The 19,795-nt window shown below is 38.6% G+C and overlaps 1 protein-coding gene across 1 annotated transcript; it reads left to right on the top strand.

Annotated features, from left to right (window-relative positions):
- The first annotated feature begins 2,782 nt into the window (after positions 1-2,782).
- On the top strand, positions 2,783-19,437 carry LOC138966372 (lysosomal dipeptide transporter MFSD1-like). The gene is made up of 13 exons (XM_070338585.1): positions 2,783-2,828; positions 3,474-3,574; positions 6,610-6,761; positions 7,830-7,885; positions 8,635-8,778; positions 9,206-9,364; positions 11,431-11,546; positions 12,227-12,327; positions 13,053-13,173; positions 13,643-13,780; positions 14,942-15,081; positions 15,916-16,036; positions 16,638-19,437. Exons 1-13 carry the CDS (start codon positions 2,804-2,806, stop codon positions 16,773-16,775), a joined length of 1,512 nt encoding a protein of 503 aa, XP_070194686.1. The 5' UTR covers positions 2,783-2,803; the 3' UTR covers positions 16,776-19,437.
- The last annotated feature ends 358 nt before the right edge of the window (positions 19,438-19,795 follow it).

Here is a 19,795-nt window from a genome sequence, read left to right as displayed (position 1 = left end):
CCACCACCAAGACTAACAGGGGACAATGGAGTAAAAATGTCGTACACCTGGCATGGGAAGTTAAATTGCTCGTGTTAGGGTGAAGTAATTTATTCGTTATTTATTCGTCAGGGGAGCAACATTTTTGTACGAAATGTTTACTCGGAACTCACCTGTCGTGGGGAGTAATTTTCTCGTGTATTGGGGGAGTACTTTTTTCGTAAAGGGAGTAACATTTTCGTACGAAGTTTTTACTCCGGAGTAAAAAAAATCTCGTGGGAGTAATTTTCTCGTGTTACACCAGCACGTCAGTCAAGACACTGACTCCACTTTCCAACCTATAACTACCCGTTATAAAAAATAAAGAAAACAAGTCGCGTAAGGCGAAATAACATTTAGTCAAGCTGTCGAACTCACAGAATGAAACTGAACGCAATGCTTTTTTCACCAAGACCACATACTCGTAGTTTCGTCAGTCCACCGCTCACCCCCCGCGGGTTAGGGTGAAGAATTTACCCGATGCTCCCCAGCATGTCGTAAGAGGCGACTAACGGATTCTGTTTCTCCTTTTACCCTTGTTAAGTGTTTCTTGTATAGAATATAGTCAATTTTTGTAAAGATTTTAGTCAAGCAGTATGTAAGAAATGTTAAGTCCTTTGTACTGGAAACTTGCATTCTCCCAGTAAGGTAATATATTGTACTACGTTGCAAGCCCCTGGAGCAAATTTTTGATTAGTGCTTTTGTGAACAAGAAACAATTGACAAGTGGCTCTATCCCCCCCCCCTTTCCCTGTCGCGATATAACCTTGAACGGTTGAAAACGACGTTAAACACCAAATAAAGAAAGAAAGAAAGAGGGTGTGACAGTGCCGCCTCAACTTTTACAAAAAGCCGGATATGACGTCACTGATCAAAGGTATTTATTGAAAAAATGAAAAAAACTTCCGGGGATATCATTCCCAGGAACTCTTATGTCCAATGTCATAAAGATCGGTCCAGTAGTTTACTCTGAATCGCTCCACACACACACACACGCCCAGACAGACAGACACACACAGACACACATACACCACGACCCTTGTCTCGATTCCCCCCGGCTCTGTGTTAAAACATTTAGTCAAAACTTGACTAAATGTAAAAAGTAGGCAGATGCATTTGAGGGCAGATCTTTCTGATGAGGCTGTTGATTGTAAAACTTATTATACGACAGAAAAGGCCATTTCATTCCCCTACCTGAAAAAAAAACAAGTCGCGTAAGGCAAAATTACTACATTTAGTCAAGCTGTGGAACTCACAGAATGAAACTGAACGCACTGCATGTTTTTACAATGACCGTAGTTCGCCGCTTGTGCATAACGGAGTGAAACTGACGAGCCTGTTCAGCGCGGTAGTGGTTTCGCTGTGCTGCATAGCACGCTTTTCTGTACCTCTCTTCGTTTTAACTTTATGAGCGTGTTTTTAATCCAAACATATCATATCTATATGTTTTTGGAATCAGGAACCGACAAGGAATAAGATGAAATTGTTTTTAAATCGATTTCGGAAATTTAATTTTGATCATAATTTTTATATTTTTTATTTTCAGAGCTTGTTTTTAATCCCAATATAACATATTTATATGTTTTTTGAATCAGGAAATGATGTAGAATAAGATGAACGTAAATTTGAATCGTTTTATATAAAAAAAATTCTTACAATTTTCAGATTTTTAATGACTAAAGTCATAAATCAATTTTTAAGCCACCAAGCTGAAATGCAATACCGAAGTCCGGCCTTCGTCGAAGATTGCTTTACAAAAATTTCAATAATTTTGATTGAAAAATGAAGGTGTGACAGTGCCGCCTCAACTTTTACAAAAAGCCGGATATGACGTCATCAAAAGTATTTATCGAAAAAAAGAAAAAAAGGTCCGGGAATATCATTCCCAGGAACTCTCATGTCAAATTTCATACAGATCGGTTCAGTAGTTTGGTCCGCTGAATCGCTTTACACACACACACGCACACACACACACACACACACACACACACACACACACACACACACACACACACACACACACACACACACACACACACACCACGACCCTCGTCTCGATTCCCCCTCTATGTTAAAACATTTAGTCAAAACTTGACTAAATGTAACAAAACTTGACTAAATATAAAAACACCCACTGAGATTGACTGAAACATGTTCTGCATGTCATAAGACAGAACAATGAAATCTTCATCCAAAAGTATGCCATAGATTCCATGTTAGACAAGATATATGAACCAAACGGACTGTTTTGGATGTAGCCTGATTAGATTGTTCCTTCTATTCGGACATGCAGAACATGTTTTGTTATAGCAGTTCCGGCTGATTTTTTGGGTCCATTTTAACGCGGGAACCTTGATTTTGCGAATTTCATTTTGGGGATGTCTGTGTTGTAGGTCGCACTGTATAGACACTACGTAATGAAAACTCAATCTGTTTTCTGAATAAGGTAGGGGAATGAATGGCATTTTCAGTCATATAATTAGTTTTACAATTAACAGCTTCACTGACTGGCTTAGCTGAAATATCTGCCCTCACTGAAACGCGGCATCTGCCTACTTTTATGACGGGTAGTATAGAACACCCATCTAGATAAGAAAGATGATGTTATTTAAATAAATGTACATTCTAGAACAGTTTTTTACTCTTAATTTGCACACCACGTTGAAACGACGAGTAAACAAGAGAAGGTGCAAAGCGGAACGTGTAACATGTGGTAAAAAGACTGCACAGAAACCACGACCAATTTCCCCTCCCATGACTGTCATGTGACACAAGATTCTACAAAATGGCGTGCGCAAATCCCGAGCACTGTAAGTTGGCCAAGGATTTTTGTTGAATTTTGATGACCGTGCATATGATCCTTGTTATATATTGCTAGAATATGCTGTTAACTCAGGGTTACTTCGGAACTATGCCCTTCCACATGAACAGTCAAATGGAAACTGTCTACATGCTATTTGTATTTTGAGTCTGAGGTGTACAGAGACTGAAACTGAAAGAGTATTAGAAAGAAAAAAAGTGCTCTCTGCTCTGGCAGAATCTTTATTATCACGATAAGTCATGATAACATTATGCAACAGGCTTGTATTTTTTCATGATACATGGCAAATACTCTTTCACAGAATATATAAGAATTTATTGCAGTCTTACTTCAAACTATCACTTTTAGGTACAGCTCTAACTTTGTATGCATTTATTTTACTAAACAAAGAAATGAATCAAGTGGACAGAGAAATTTCAAATTGATTGAATCAGTGATAATGGGATTGAAAATTACAGAGGAAATATTGTATTGCTTCAAGTTGTGTGTGCGCATATAGTTGAAGGATTTGTTTGCTGGTAGTGGTACTGGTAGTGTGTATAGCTTAAATTTGTATCATATATTAGTTATTACATTAATTTATCATATTTTTATACTGTATTTTTACTCAGGATTTCATGTTTTGCTTTTGCAGGGAGCTATCGCTTCATCGTGCTTTTCTTCAACTGCATGCTGACATTTGGGTCATACTTTTGTTTTGATATGCCCAGTGTCTTGCAGAAAACTTTCACTGATGTAAGTTTTGTTATATATATATGTATCTGTGTGTGTGTGCATCTGTGGTATGCACTGCAGTTGTTAAGATAGACAAATGCATGTGCTATTTAGTTTTAAAGGATTCAGACATCATTTGCATACACTTTAGAATTAAACACATTTTTGAGAGCTTTGCTTTTTTTCTACAGATTTACTCAAAATATTGATGAACAATGCATCATGTGTAACCGAGTGCCAAATGTACTTTACCCTGATCATGGGGTCAAATATAACTGAGTGCCCCTTTCTCACCAAGCTCAAACACTCAAAACAACTGACACAAGTTAAATTACCAGGTTCTTTATTTCCATAAGATGATGAGGGGAAAATGTGGGAAAGCGGGGGTTTACCTTCAAATGCAAAACTTCCAATGTATTACTCCCTAGAACTAGAACAACCCAAAACAACACTCTAAATCCTTTACTCTAAAGCTATACTTTAGATTCCCACTCTAAAACTATGCTTTAATACAATACTTTAAATCCTCCCTCAAAACTACACTCCAAAACTCTACTCGAAATCCTCACTCTCAACTTAGTCAAACAATTTTTAAAAAAACACACAATAAAACTCTAATCTAAAACAAACGAAATCTAACTGCACCCCTCTAATGAAACCCAGTCTACTGAAATCTAACTGCACCCCTCTAACGAAACCTAACTGAACCCCTCTAACGAAACCCCGTCTACTGAAACTAACTGAATCTAACTACACCCCTCTACCGAAACCTAACTGAATCTAACTACACCCCTCTACCGAAACCTAACTGAATCCCTCTACTAAAACTAACTGAAATCTAACTAAACCCCTCTAAAGAAACCCCGTCACACATTCCGCCATTCTGTAAATCACAGAATGCACGTCATAAGCATACATAAACAACTCAACAATTTCAACCACCACAAACTAAATCCTTTAACAACAAAACACATCATTCCTTCCAAATAACATGCCTACAATACAGGTTCTCTCAAACACTCAAACGGTTTTCTAAAACATTCAATAAACGAAAGTTTTCCCGAACATTCAACTCACAAAACAATCTACTTGAACATTCAAATAAATCCTCCCAAAGGGGGTCGGCCCGCTATTGCGCGGGCCGCTATTGCGCGGGGCCGCTATTGCGCGAATCTTTAGAGTTAGGGTTAGGGTTAGGGTTAGATTCGCGCAATAGCGGCCCAGCGCAATAGCGGACCCGCGCAATAGCGGCCCAGCCCCTCCCAAAGCATGTCACAACCTGCACACTTTAATGCTGTTTTACCCATTATATAAAAATAGCATATGAATAACATACCCGTCAGAAAAATCACATCACGGTTTCTTTCCTGTTCGTAGCAAACCAGTGCCACTCGACCGCTCACTGGATACGTCTGTTCGGTTCGATGCCCCAGCGAAAAGTGATTAACCCCAACCCATAACATCCCGCGTGCCTACGTCACAAGGTTAAAACAAATTCAACTCAGAGGGGTGTCGGGTACCGAAAAGCGATCATTTTACCTATGCAAATTTAAGAATCGGCTCTTCCGCCAGACCATTTCAATACAGACAAAACACAGTCTCGGAAACCTTAGTGGATCCCCGATAGTACAGGTTTGAGTCCTCGATAGCACAGAGGTACCACGAGTTCACGAGTTCAAACGGATGCGCAAAAGTACATGTGTACCGTAACTGTCATTCAGTCACAGTCTTACACATGCTTTCAGAAAAAATCAGGCAGTACAAAAATGGTTTTAATTATCAGTATTTCAACAACAAAAATTACCTCTAATGAGCTGGTTCAAACACCAGTTATGATCATCACCCAAGCTGTAATTTATTACTAATTAAAAGACACCAGTTGGAACAAGGATAAACTAACAAAGACAAAACATAAACATGATTGTCAGCTGTAATTTGTTTTACATGTATTTAGTGGTGGAGGTAAAGTGAGGCCCCTACCATAAGAGGACACCTCCCATGACTGGGTGGCCGAGTGGTAACGCACTTGCGCTCGGAAGCGAGAGGTTGCGTGTTCAGGCCTGGGTCAGGCCGCAATTTTCTCCCCCCTTTCCTAACCTAGGTGGTGGGTTCAAGTGCTAGTCTTTCGGATGAGACGAAAAACCGAGGTCCCTTCGTGTACACTACATTGGGGTGTGCACGTTAAAGATCCCACGATTGACAAAAGGGTCTTTCCTGGCAAAATTGTATAGGCATAGATAAAAATGTCCATCAAATACCCGTGGGACTTGGAATAAAGTTAAAAAAATTCCATCTCACACGGCATTAAGTTTCAGGAAACATGAATACACGCATGCAGGAAAAAAAAAATATGGGTAGCGCCGTATATATGGCAGCTCGCTTTCCCCGGGGAGAAAGCAGCCCGAATTTCCATGAGGGTAACCTCACTGGACTGTAAATCTTATCCAATCCAATCCAAGTACATTATCCGTTGGTCCATTGTTCTATATTGACCAAATCATGCATGTCAAGAAAGCCAAGTCACCTGCAATGCGCAGACACTTTTGGTTGGTCCGGGGCGGGGATGTAGCTCAGTCGGTAGCGCGCTGGATTTGTATTCAGTTGGCCGCTGTCAGCGTGAGTTCGATCCCAGGTTCGGCGGAAATTTATTTCAGAGTCAACTTTGTGTGCAGACTCTCTTCGGTGTCCGAACCCTCCCCCCGTGTACACTACATTGGGTGTGCACGTTAAAGATCCCACGATTGACAAAAGGGTCTTTCCTGGCAAAATTGCTTAGGCACAGTTAATAATTGTCTACCTATACCCGTGTGACTTGGAATAATAGGCCGTGAAAGGTAAATATGCGCCGAAATGGCTGCAATCTACTGGCCGTATAAAATTTCATCTCACACGGCATCACTGCAGAGCGCCTAGAACTGTACCCACGGAATATGCGCAATATAAGCGTCATTGATTGATTGATTGGTCCCAAGGGTGTCCTTTCATCATGGGTACCACTGTACTGTGATGGCACTTTGGAACAGTCATGTCAACTTTTTGCACAACTTTCTGTGTAGTCCAACAACTGTACAAAAGGCAATGGGTCTGGAGACGCCCTGCAAGAGTTCTACCTGGGTGATTCTGACAACACCACCTGTAACAACTGTACCGACTGTCTTGGCCTGTCTCAGGACAACTACAATCTTCTCTACGCTATTTATGCCTGGACGTGAGTCTTGGCTTGAGTCTGTGTAGTGTTTGTGCATGTAGGTTTGTGAGAGAAAGTGTTTGTGTGTGTGTGTGTGTGTGTAGAATAGAATAGAATAGAATAGAATAGAATAATCTTTATTGCCATGAAACACACAGTTTATAAGGCACATAATTAATTAACAAAGAAACTGTAGTAAAAGAAAACATCACCGTTTTTTGAAACATTCGTAAACAAACTGTGCTAGCTGGGTTTGTAGTTTGGGTATTTGTAATATTTGGCTGGGAAGAGTGTATTGGCCTGAATAGGCTATGCTTGATATGAATTTTTCTCTAATGGAAGTATATTTGGTGCATTTATCCAACAAATGTATTTCATCCTCTATCACATTACATTTTTTGCATAATCTGTCATTTACTGGTGTATTTAAATGTCGACCCTTTTCAATTTCTAAATCGTGTGCACTTATTCTTAACTTTGTTAATGCTTTTCTGTGATCTAAATTTTTTACCTCATTGATATAAGATTGCAATTCGTATTTCCTCGAGTCTGTTACTTTTGCGTAGAATTTTAATTTTGAACTTCCTTCAGACTTTTTATTAATCCAGAATTTTATGAATTTGCATTCTAATTTCTCTTGTATATGTGTATGTGTGTGTGTGTGTGTGTGTGTGTTTCTTTGAAAAGTAGTTATTATTTTTGTGTAGAAAGTCGAAGGAGACGTTAACCTGATCATGGTTGTAGAGCGGGGAGGTGTTATGTGCAAGAAATAGGGTGAGATTACCCTTTGAAAAGAAGCGGAGAGAAAATCAACTACCAATATTAAAAGGTTTGACAACACCCCTTGTTATTTGATTAAATCATATCATCCAAGTGATTGTTTGACAGTGCCGTATTAACCTTAGATCTAACTTGTGGGGAGGTGATGTTTAACTTCAGCTCTAGGTTAAGTTAGACTTAGACCAGAAGGTTAATAATCTTTTTCTTTGATGTAAATGGACATTCACCAAAATGCAATGATTGGACTCATTTAGAATGTTATTTATGTCAACATTTCTCATGGTTGGTATTTGTTTTGTTTCCTTGCAGAAATGCAGCTGTTGTTATAGGAGCCGGTTTCCTGATCGATAAACTTGGCAACAGAGGTGTGTGAACCAACACATTTTTCTAATTAATTCTTCTCTGCATAGTAGTTCCTAATAATGCTATTAGTATTATACTCCTATTTCCTTATGCAATTTGAAGCCTCTGAAATGATAGTATTCGTGTGATTCAATGTTACCATTGAATGTGTCGCTTAAAAAAGTCAAGATAAACATTCTGTTCAGTTCTATATTTTACCTATGGAGATAAACGCCACAATCCTTCTCGTGAAAACAGTTCGGCTCACCCTTTCAGATCTGACAAGGCTTTTACATGGGACAAGACACCCCCCCTTCCCACTGGTGGCTATTTAGAAATTCGAACTCACCACAGCAAGCAATCATGATGTTGAATTTGAGTATTTGACCATTTGGAGGAGTGGCCTTATTCCACATACAGCTGTACCTGCGATGTGTGGACCCTCCCATGAGAGGACACCTTCTCTTGTCCCTGTTTATATTATCGCTACCAAAGTAAACCTGTCATGAAAGGCCACCTGCAATGTAGGGACACTTTTGGCTGGTCCCAAGGGTGTCCTTTCAAGGCAGGTACCACTGTACTGGCCAGATCTGAGATGGTGATCCGATCTTTTTTAAAAAGGAGTGTGTCTTTAAATAATGATTGTTTGTATGAGAGAGAGAGAGAGAGAGTCTGGGTCTGTATGTCTGTCTGTTTGCAATCAAATCTTGTGTGAATGAAATGTGCTTGTGCAAACAATCGGTAAAATATAGTCTTGTTTTCACTTTTGCAGTGGGAGTGTTTTTGTTCTCGTCTTTGTGTTTGCTGGGATCCTCGACATTTGCAGCATCCCTCTTCTTGAAAGGCACGGCAGCCATGTTCCCACTGATGCTGGTCGGTCGCCTTCTGTTTGGCTCGGGAAATGGCTCGCTGACTAGTGAGTGGATCTTTAAAATAATTGTAATTATTGGTGCTTACATTTTAATGTGCTTGAATTTGATCTCTAGGCAGGAAGAATTTGCTCGGGACCTGTGAAAGCAAGTGAATGGTTCTGCTTGCTTGTTTGAGTGAATATGTCAGAGATAGATTTATGAGGGATTGTTTGGATGATTCATCAGTTTATGCATTTTCTTTTCATCATTCAGGTATTTATCTCCCTGGCAAAGATAACACCTGATTTCCAAATTTAAGGTTGCAGGGAACCTAAATCTTTGACATCGCATTCTGCTTCTTTGAAGTTAATTTTCACCCCATTGTCACAAATGCGTATTAGTTGACTGCTTATTTGATTTGATTTTAATTGTTTCCTTCTTTTCAGATGCTTTATTTTGATGCACTTTTTTTTAACAGTTTTGATTTTTCAGTTGTACAAAACAGGATCACAGCATATTGGTTCAGGGACAAAGAGCTAGCCATGGCGTTTGGAATCACGCTGTGCTTTTCACGTCTTGGCAGTGTCCTTAACTTTTTCCTCACAGAAAGCTTTGAGGAAGACTACGGTCTCAAGATCACATTGTGGGGTGGTAAGTTTCAGTATGCAAAACTTTCCTTTTCTCTTTTACTGATAGGCAACAAAAAGCTTGTTGCTTGTAAAATTGCTGATGTGCATAGGAGATTGTCAGGATTGTCAAGTCAGGTCTGTTAGCTGTGGTCTTCTTTGTTAAAATTTACTTGGTTTGGAGTGGAGTTCAAATTTGTTGGTGGTGTTGACTTGCAAACTTGCAGATATCTAACCGATCAAAATTGTTTGTGGCCATACTTGTTAAACAACAACAATAACAATAACAACACTTTATTAAAATGTTACATAAAAATGGAAAATTTTCTTCGGCACACCATGCCTGCCTGTAAACGATTATAACAACAATTGGACAAAAGGACAACACACATTAAACATAAAACATAGGTTCACGTATGTAAACTCACTTGTTTTGGAGTAGTTGCTGGGGAGTTTCAATTTGTTGTGAGCTTTTGGACATCTTTGCACTGATAGAACAGTTTCATATTCCATTGCAGTGCTCTTTTTTTAACAGCACATTAGACATTTTTCACACAAGTTTGCTAACACACTACTTAGTAGTATGTCTCTTCCTTGCTCTCTTTTAAGACGTTACTTTTTCAGATTTTCTGTTCATAACCTCTATTAAGTTACCTCCCTTTTAAGACGTTACTTTTTCAGATTTTCTGTTCATAACCTCTATTAAGTTACCTCCCTTTTAAGACATTACTTTTTCAGATTTTCTGTTCATAACCTCTATTAAGTTACCTCCCTTTTAAGACGTTACTTTTTCAGATTTTCTGTTCATAACCTCTATTAAGTTACCTCCCTTTTAAGACGGTACTTTTTCAGATTTTCTGTTCATAACCTCTATTAAGTTACCTCCCTTTTAAGACGGTACTTTTTCAGATTTTCTGTTCATAACCTCTATTAAGTTACCTCCCTTTTAAGACGTTACTTTTTCAGATTTTCTGTTCATAACCTCCATTAAGTTACCTCCCTTTTAAGACGGTACTTTTTCAGATTTTCTGTTCATAACCTCTATTAAGTTACCTCCATTTTAAGACGGTACTTTTTCAGATTTTCTGTTCATAACCTCTATTAAGTTACCTCCCTTTTAAGACGTTACTTTTTCAGATTTTCTGTTCATAACCTCTATTAAGTTCCTTCCCTTAAAGGCATACTAACGCACTCCCGTGTTTACAAAGTGTAGTTTGCCTTTTCTGTTCATAACCTCTATTAAGTTCCTTCCCTTAAAGGCATACTAACGCACTCCCGTGTTTACAAAGTGTAGTTTGCCCACAATCGATGTCAAACGCACCATAAGACTATATAATGACGATACGTCACCATGCGCGGACCATAAGACATGCATTACAGCTTGTTCTAGCCTCTGAAAAAGTGAGGATGTCAACAAAGCCGCGGTGTTCTCTCCCTTGCATCAACGTTACATGTGTTGCCAAATCTATAAATAGGACGATCCAGATCAAAGTGAAAATTCAAATATCTCAACATTTAAGGGGTCCTAGACCACAATATTTTGCAGGGAACTTAATTTAGTCTGTCTCCAGCTGTTGGTAAAGCAATTAGCGTGTATAGTCATCGAGTACATATGGCTTTAAGACGTTACTTTTTCAGATTTTCTGTTCATAACCTCTATTAAGTTACCTCCATTTTAAGACGTTACTTTTTCAGATTTTCTGTTCATAACCTCTATTAAGTTACCTCCATTTTAAGACGTTACTTTTTCAGATTTTCTGTTCATAACCTCTATTAAGTTACCTCCATTTTAAGACGGTACTTTTTCAGATTTTCTGTTCATAACCTCTATTAAGTTACCTCCATTTCAAGACGTTACTTTTTCAGATTTTCTGTTCATAACCTCTATTAAGTAACCTCCATTTTAAGACGGTACTTTTTCAGATTTTCTGTTCATAACCTCTATTAAGTTACCTCCATTTTAAGACTCCCTCCTTATGAAGACCTCATTTTCTCAGATTTTTGGAGGTAGTAAAAAAGGGGTTTCACTGTATGTCAGTTGTCAATCCATTCTTGGCTGTTTGAACTAAGGAAGGTTCTCTTGTTTTCCAGGTGCCTTTCTGTGTTTCCTTGGCTTTATATCAGCCATCATCGTCACCATACTGGATCGCTGGGGTGTGAAACAGCTTGGCGATGAGGACAATCTCAAACAAGAGTCCAAGAAGCTGGTGGGTTTTGCTACATGTTATTTTCTTTTCTGTTTAATATTTGTCACAAGGCGGTCATTAATTGAACCCGAAGTCGACTTGGTGAAGACTTCACAGAGTCTTTTTACCAAAAACTCAGTGCTAAAGCTTCATGCAACCAGCTTCGCGAAGTATACTTCCCGTAGTCGACTTTGCCCAGTTAAGGACAGGCTATAGGACTGTTTATTTTTCTATGTTTTACATTTAGGTTCAAAGAGAGAAAAAAAGAAGTAATAAGAGAAGAATCACAAAATCAAAATTCGGCTCTGTGTTGGAGTATTTGAGTGTTTTCTTTGTGGTTTGAAGTGAGGTGATGCTCGTGCTCTGAGTTTTCATTGCTAGATCACGGTATCTTGAATTTGAATTTTTTGACTCATAGACAATGTTCTATCAGGTTTGTATTGGTTGTGAAAGTGTGAATACTCTTGGATTTATTGAGGCTCGCTTTTCCACATGACCAGTCACTAGTCAGGGGTGTGTCTCCACAGGTGGACAAGGAGCATATGTAGGAAATCGTGCCTCAATATATCCAAAAGTATTCGCTCTTTTACAACCCGGCAGAGTTATTTCTGGAATTCATCTATTTGCTTCTCAACTCAGGCAAAAGATGATTCTTCATGATTAAAATCAAATCTGTATGTTTCCTTTTGTTCTGTCTCCAGAAAGTAACAGACATCAAGAACCTGTCCCTTCAGTTCTGGCTGGTAGCCCTCGCGATTATGTTCTTCTACAATGGGGTTTTCCCTTTCATGGCTGATGCCAGGTACAGTAGCGTCCTAGAAACATTGTGTGTTACTTTTAGCTGAATGCGTTGTTTTAACCATGATGCTCTCTGCACACATCGCTGTTGCTTGTGTGTTTGAGGCTTGAGAAGAATACAAATACTGTAGGTTAATTTGTTTTGTTGAATTTTTTTTTGTAAAAAAAACCCCACCCAAACAATTCTTCAAAAAGAGAGAGAGGGAGTGAGTGAGTTTGTGTGTAGTTGTGTGTGTGTGGTTGTGTGTGTGTGGTTGTGTGTGTGTGGTTGTGTGTGGTTGCATGAGAGAGAGAGAGAGAGAGAGAGAGAGAGAGAGAGAGAGAGAGAGAGAGAGAGAGAGAGAGAGAGAGAGAGCATAAATGGGAATAACGGAAGAACCTGTGCATAAAGTTAACTAATCTGTATGAAGAGAGAGAGAGAGAGAGAGAGAGAGAGAGAGAGAGAGAGAGAGAGAGAGAGAGAGAGAGAGAGAGAGAGAGAGAGAGAGAGAGAGCATAAATGGGAATAACGGAAGAACCTGTGCATAAAGTTAACTAATCTGTATGAAATATGCCATTTTTCCACTCTCAGTTATATCCCTAATATCAATCAATCAAATTAAATCAAATTAACTTTATACATTTTAACTTACCATGATCCTTTAGAGGTGTTGCATATATATACTAAAGTCTGAGATTTTCTCATTTAAATAATGAAACATTCTGACAGTTTTGCACTTTTCATTTCAGTGAGTTCATCAACGATAAGTATGGTGACAGGTACCACCTGAACGACCGAACATCGGCTTACATGGCTGGTGCTGTCTACGACGTGTCCATGCTTATTTCCCCTTTCTTAGGCGCATTGATTGTAAGTGAGATATTTAACCAGGGGAACTTTTGCGTTTGTGAATTTGATTTATGGGGATGTCTGTGTTGTCGTATCTACTGTATAAACATGACCTCAATCAAAATAAAGCTGTTTTCTGAATGTGGTAAGGGGATGAACTGCCTTTCTAGTCATATAAATAGTTTTCAAATAAACGGTTTCGTCATAAAGATTTGCATTCAACGCATCTGTCTATGTTTTTTTTAATGATGGTTGGCACAGTACTGGAAAACTGTCTGCAGCACTTTAAAAAAAAAATGAGAACAGTGGTTAGAGTACAGTAAATAAGATAAGAAACACACTATTCACTTATCATCACAAGTTCCATACTTTTATTCAGGAATCAGCATAAGCCTTTTAGTACAAGTTCTATTTTTGAATGTCCACATCATTTTTCACCACTTTAGTTTTCAGGTGACAAAGATTATTGTGAGTTATTTCTTCCTTTCAGGACATTGTGGGTAAACGTGGAATCCTGGCGTTCCTGTGCGCCCTTCTGACGATTCCCCCGTTCTGCTTTTTGGCCTTCACAAATATCTACCCGCTTATCTCCACACTCTGGCTGGGCTTCACATACTCTTTTGCTGCTGTGAGTACAAAACATTCATGTTGTAGTTTGTACCAGGCAGACCTGTTTACCCTTACGATTTTGGCGTAATTTATTACGATTTTCTGCAAAAAATACGCCATTCCACTATCCGTGTCAAGACTACGATTTTCATAAATAAAAAAAATGTTAAAAAAAATTATTTTATTTTTTTATTTTTTATTAATTCACATGTTTGGCATTGTTTTTTTCAATGGCAAAATGGGATGAAAAAGCACAGGACTGACCAGAGATCATGTCTGTCTGATGAGACGCTGGAGAGCCTTCTAGTGGTGAAGTCTCGCCCTCACTCATTCGGCAAGCGCAAGTACTGTAGAGAAGCGCTTGACACACTGAAAAAGGCCTACTACGAGCAAAAGAAAAAGAATCAGTGATGCATGTGCTTTTGATGTGATCTTCTTTGAAATTATGATGACTACAAAAACTGACTGATGTGTTTTATTTGTGAATGATGGATATATGTGCATGATTGCGTTTCGCAGACACAGTTGTCATGTGCGTTGTAATTGGCGACGAATGCTGGATGATTACTATTTTTGTGCCAGGATTACTATTTTTGGGGCTGAGCATTACTCCAAAACACTTATGGGGGTAAACAGGTCTGACCAGGGCTGGGGTGCGTGTACCGAAAGTGGGTGACACCCAACAGAATGAGATCAAACCGCAGGGTATGATTCGTTGAAATCACAACAAATCTCAATTTCAACCAATCCAGCACTGCGGCTGGCTCCCACCCCCTGTTGGTAACTTTCTTGTGCACCTCTGCTCAGGATACTGTAAAAGAAAGATCGCTCACTCCCTCTTTGGCGTTACCATGGAATTTGAAGCCAGAAATGGTAGTTTCGGCCAATCTCCGGGACGTCAAAATCATAAAAATAAGATGTCAGGAATTGTTTCCTTGCAAACCAGATCGGCTCTGACAATGTCAGTAATTAATAGAAAGGTAGGTAACTTGGAGGACAGCCCTAGCTTAATGGTTTCTTATCGTACATGCTTTTTTATGTCAATTTGGATATTTATTGAATGTGGATATTTATTGAATGATTTGTACATGCTTTTCTTTGCTCTATCTTTTTTTGTTTTTTCAATTTTTACTCATTTATTTACCTCTTTTTTTCTTTTTTTGTTTTTTTCCCCCCACAGGCAAGCATGTGGCCGACTATCCCCCTGGTGGTGAGTCAGGCGACGGTTGGCACGGCGATGGGACTCACCACCTCCCTGCAGATGATCGGCATTGGCATCTGCAACCTCGTCGTCGGACAAATTCTGGGAAAGAAGAACAGGTAAGCCATAGTGAGATTGTCAAGAGGCTGAGTCTAGCATTGGGCTTTTTTTCCCCAAAAGACACTGTTTACATAAACAGACTTGGGAACCCATATGATTTCGCCGTATTTTGTACGGTTGATTGTGCAAAATACAATCGGTACGGTCGGTGGAAAGAAAATGCGACAAGAACGACTCTTTTTTTCTGTCTCTTTTAATAATTAAAATAACTTTATAACTCTGCATTTGATCAATGATTACAGCTTTTGTCATTACACATTGAAAGAAGCATTTATTTTAAAGGTATTGGTAAACCCAAATAAAGGTGCAACGGACGCACGCGAAGCATGTTTGAATCATCAATGTTCAAATGTTGTGTGGAATACACTTATTTTTCAGAAAATACACCAAGTTTGTTTGAGAATACTCTAAATGAAAAACAGAGGTTCCCAGGGCTGAATAAAGAAAGCATGTTGTGTAAGGCTTTGCCCAACAAACTGATTACTTTTCATATATGGTTGGTGTTGTGCTACGCCAAACTTATTTAAAATCACTGAAAAGTTTGCTGTCGTTTTGTGTAGAATTGTCAAACATTTTAATGGTCAGAGAAAGGTGTCAAAACTGTTATCTCCGTGACCAAAATAAATCATAGCAACATGCACCTCTGTTCTTGACATCTGTAAATTGTTACCTTAATTTTAATACTCCTTCCCATTTGAGACCTGATTTCTTAAGATTTTTGGAGATCTTGAAAGGGGGATTCCACTGTATCAGTTTTTAGCATCAAATTCTATCTTGACCAGTGTCTGTATATTGTGACAGTGTGTATTTTATTTGTGTGTGTACCCATGCAGTGGTTCAAGTGTGGATGAACATCAACTGGAACGCTGGAAGTACGTCATCATCTTCTTGCTTGCGAACTCACTTTGCTGTATGGCCATCACTGTCATTCTCAATATTGTCGACAAGAAGAGGGTAAAGTCCTTTGATTTTTCATTTGTGTTTGATTTGAGGTCTGTTTTCTCAAATGTTGACGATTAAGCTAGCATCCACTCTTGAATCCTTCCTGTGCTTTTTATGCATGTCAGTCTGAGAAATTAATCCAGGTCACACAAAAAACTTGATTGATTTTGAGAATGTTATGGTCCAGCTTAAGTCTCTTCATCTTTATTTTTTGATTTGTTGTTGTTGTTGTTTTTAATTTGTACTTCTTTGTTGATTCCCCTGGTGGTGATATGGATAGTTTTCTTTTGTATGCATGTGTGTGTATGTCTGTATACATGAGTTTGTGTTTACGTTTCTACACAGGCAGGGACTAGCAAATCTGTCTTTGTGTCCTAAAATCTGTCTTCCTCCTCTTTCTCTTGCTTTTCCTCCAACCATACTTTCTCTTTTGCCCTTTGTCCACCCCAACCTTCTTTCTCTCATTTTTCAAGTGTCTTCTCACATTCATTTTGTCAGTGTTTCACACTGTTTGTTTCACCAAAGCGTTAAATCAGTGTACAAAAGTCTCTTGACTATTTTTTAATTGATTCACATGCTAATGTTTTGGGCTGTTATCATTTTCTTTTTACAGAACGGCATCCTGAACATCAGTCGTAAACAGAAGCGGCGCATGCTTGCGGAGAGAGAGCAGCTGATAAGTGGTACTTCCTATGAAGAGCCCGAAGAAAGGGATCCACTCTTACCAGGACGCGGACGTAACATCAACTAAAGCAACAAACAAACTAGAAATGGCTGCTGACAACTTTTGTAAATGGCCACTGACAAGCTTTAGAAATGGATGCAAAGTAACTTTGTTTACACTTTAACAGTACATTTAAGAAATGGGTTATACATCGCTTTTTGTTTTTCCAGAGTATTATTGAACACTGTAGAAATGTCTGCCAATTAGTTTTTCTCACACCATTGAGGCGTTGTTTAGAAATGGCTATGGTACACTTTAGAAATGGCTGCAAACTCCCTCAGTGTCATACCTCTATGAAACAATTAGAAATGTCTGCGTATTAGTTTTGCTCACATCAATGTGGAATGCTTTAGAAATATGTGGAAACGCAAACGGAATTCACAGCCCTGTGGTATCTGTAAAAAATGCCTGCAATCTATATTTTTGTTTTGTTTACAGTATTGTCCAAAGGATGTTTCTCTTTAAACATAATCATGGTATTTTAACAAATAGGCACTTATTGTTGTGATTGAGAATGTTTGTTTTTTTAGAGCTTGTAAAAAACCCGATAAATGGGTAAATGATTTTGATGTCACATCTTAGGGAGCTCCATTTGAAATAGATTCTTCCTTGCTCTAATTCTGCTGCGAACCCATTAATGAATCTCTTCTTATTCAATCCGATCACACTAAAAGCCAGACATTCATAAATGTGATCAAAAATGGTTTGGAGAAGTCTTAGAAAGTCCAGGAGCTATGGTCTCGGTGATCATTAATTTTTCTTTCTCCTCAGTCATTTTCACTGTCTGTGTTATTGGAAACATTAAAAGTCTAGTAAACAACCTCTTTTAGCGTCTAACACAAATTGAATAATGAAACTTTCATGGTTGTCACACTAAAAATAACAAATGTGTGCTTCCTCTTCTTGCTTGCTTCCCTTTTCATGCTTGTCAGTTGTTCCCCCTTCATATTTGACGAACATTTCTTTTTTCGGTTGTTATATGTCTCATGGCAGCCATGTACTTTTAGACTATGCCTTGGTTGGCTTAGGTCAGTCTTTAATGGCTTGGATTAGTCTTTAATGACAACCATAAATTACTTTCCGGCCGGGTCATACCTAAGACTTTAAAATTGTACAAAGTTTTAACACACTGAAATCGTCTATTTTTGCAGCATTACTTATGTACTGTGTAAACTATGTGTTTGTAGAGTTGTGTTTTCTGCACGCCCTGCAAACTAGTCCAGTGAAGTAAGTTTTCACCAACTGTGTAAATACATGTACACATGTAAATAGTTCACTCACCCCACTATGACAGACAGCTGTTCCACGGTACAGTGGAGTCCAGGTATAACGAACCTGGGTATAACGAAATCCCGCTTTTAACGAACTGCCATTGATTTCCCGGCAGACAGCCTTCTATTTCTGACTTGTTACTTTCCGGCCACAACAAACCTTTTGAACTCATTTGCATAACGAACCCCTCTTATAACAAACACGTTTTCATCGCCCCAGAGCCTTTTGTCTCTAAAAGTCACAAGGCTACACACACAGACACACACACACACATACACCACGACCCTCGTCTCGATTCCCCCTCTATGTTAAAACATTTAGTCAAAACTTGACTAAATGTAAAAATATGCTGAACACAAGTATACGCCTGTTTTCAACTTGAGCATTACTGTTAATGAACCTTTTAGCAATTCATACTTGGGTAGTTCATGGGGACTTTTTCATCAAACCGTTTTAGCAGCAGGGGTGGACGAGGGGGGGGGTTTCTGGGGTTTCCGGAACCCCCCCCCAGCCAAAAAATAAACATATTTTTTTGTGTTTTTTTGGGTTGAGTTACAATTTTTCGGGTATTCATCAGTGACAAAATCTGCTGCCTGAAACTGGTAATGATCATCCTCAGAATGCACCAGATTGCACCATTTTGCATCCTTTTTTTCAAGCTAGGCGCTTTGCGCCGTCGGCTTGGCGCTTCGCGCCTTCACACCCATATCTTCACAATATACTTTTGGAAACACACCCCCATAAAATGAACTGATCCGCCCCTGAGCAGTCTGTTTTCGCAGGCCTTTAAAAAAAAAATTCCTTTTGAAATGTGGCATTATCTATTTAATTACTGGCATTCAGGGGGCATTAAAAACCAATTGTGAAGACAGCAAGTTCGTCATGTGAATGAGTTCATTCTGATATCACGCCAGACAACAATTTTTGCCAATTACATATTTGAAGAAAATCTTATATCAATGGCTATGTGCAGACCTTTGTGTAAGTTATGACTGACCTCAGTATGGTAATTGGAAATATGAGATTCTTTTGTGCATTATGGTTTTTACATTTAGTCAAGTTTTTACTAAATGTTTTAACATAGAGGGGGAATCGAGACGAGGGTCGTGGTGTATGTGTGTCTGTGTGTGTGTGTGTGTCTGTGTGTGTAGAGCGATTCAGAGTAAACTACTGGACCGATCTTTATGAAATTTGACATGAGAGTTCCTGGGTATGATATCCCCAGACGTTTTTTTCATTATTTCGATAAATGTCTTTGATGACGTCATATCCGGCCTTTTGTAAAAGTTGAGGCGGCACTGTCACACCCTCATTTTTCAATCAAATTGATTCAAATTTTTGTAAAGCAATCTTCGACGAAGGCCGGACTTCGGTATTGCATTTCAGCTTGGTGGCTTAAAAAATAATTAATGACTTTGGTTATTAAAAATCTGAAAATTGTAATAAATTTTTTTTTATATAAAACGATCAAAATTTACGTTCATCTTATTCTACATCATTTCCTGATTCCAAAAACATATAAATATGTTATATTTGGATTAAAAACAATCTCTGAAAATTAAAAATATAAAAATTATGATCAAAATTAAATTTCCGAAATCGATTTAAAAACAATTTCATCTTATTCCTTGGTGGTTCCTGATTCCAAAAACATATAGATATGATATGTTTGGATTAAAAACACGCTCAGAAAGTTAAAACGAAGAGAGGCACAGAAAAGCGTGTTATGCAGCACAGCGAAACCACTACCACGCTAAACAGGCTCGTCAGTTTCA

The sequence above is a fragment of the Littorina saxatilis genome, linkage group LG5, assembly GCF_037325665.1.
Source record: "Littorina saxatilis isolate snail1 linkage group LG5, US_GU_Lsax_2.0, whole genome shotgun sequence".
NCBI classification, from domain to species: domain Eukaryota; kingdom Metazoa; phylum Mollusca; class Gastropoda; order Littorinimorpha; family Littorinidae; genus Littorina; species Littorina saxatilis.
This window is presented reverse-complemented; position numbering and strand designations above follow the sequence as displayed.

Excerpts from the sequence above, each read along its gene's own strand:
- LOC138966372 (XM_070338585.1), top strand. The coding sequence starts at position 2,804 with ATGGCGTGCGCAAATCCCGAGCACT. Across the intron at positions 8,779-9,205 it reads GGGAAATGGCTCGCTGACTA|TTGTACAAAACAGGATCACA; the intron begins GTGAGTGGATCT and ends TTGATTTTTCAG. Across the intron at positions 9,365-11,430 it reads CAAGATCACATTGTGGGGTG|GTGCCTTTCTGTGTTTCCTT; the intron begins GTAAGTTTCAGT and ends CTTGTTTTCCAG.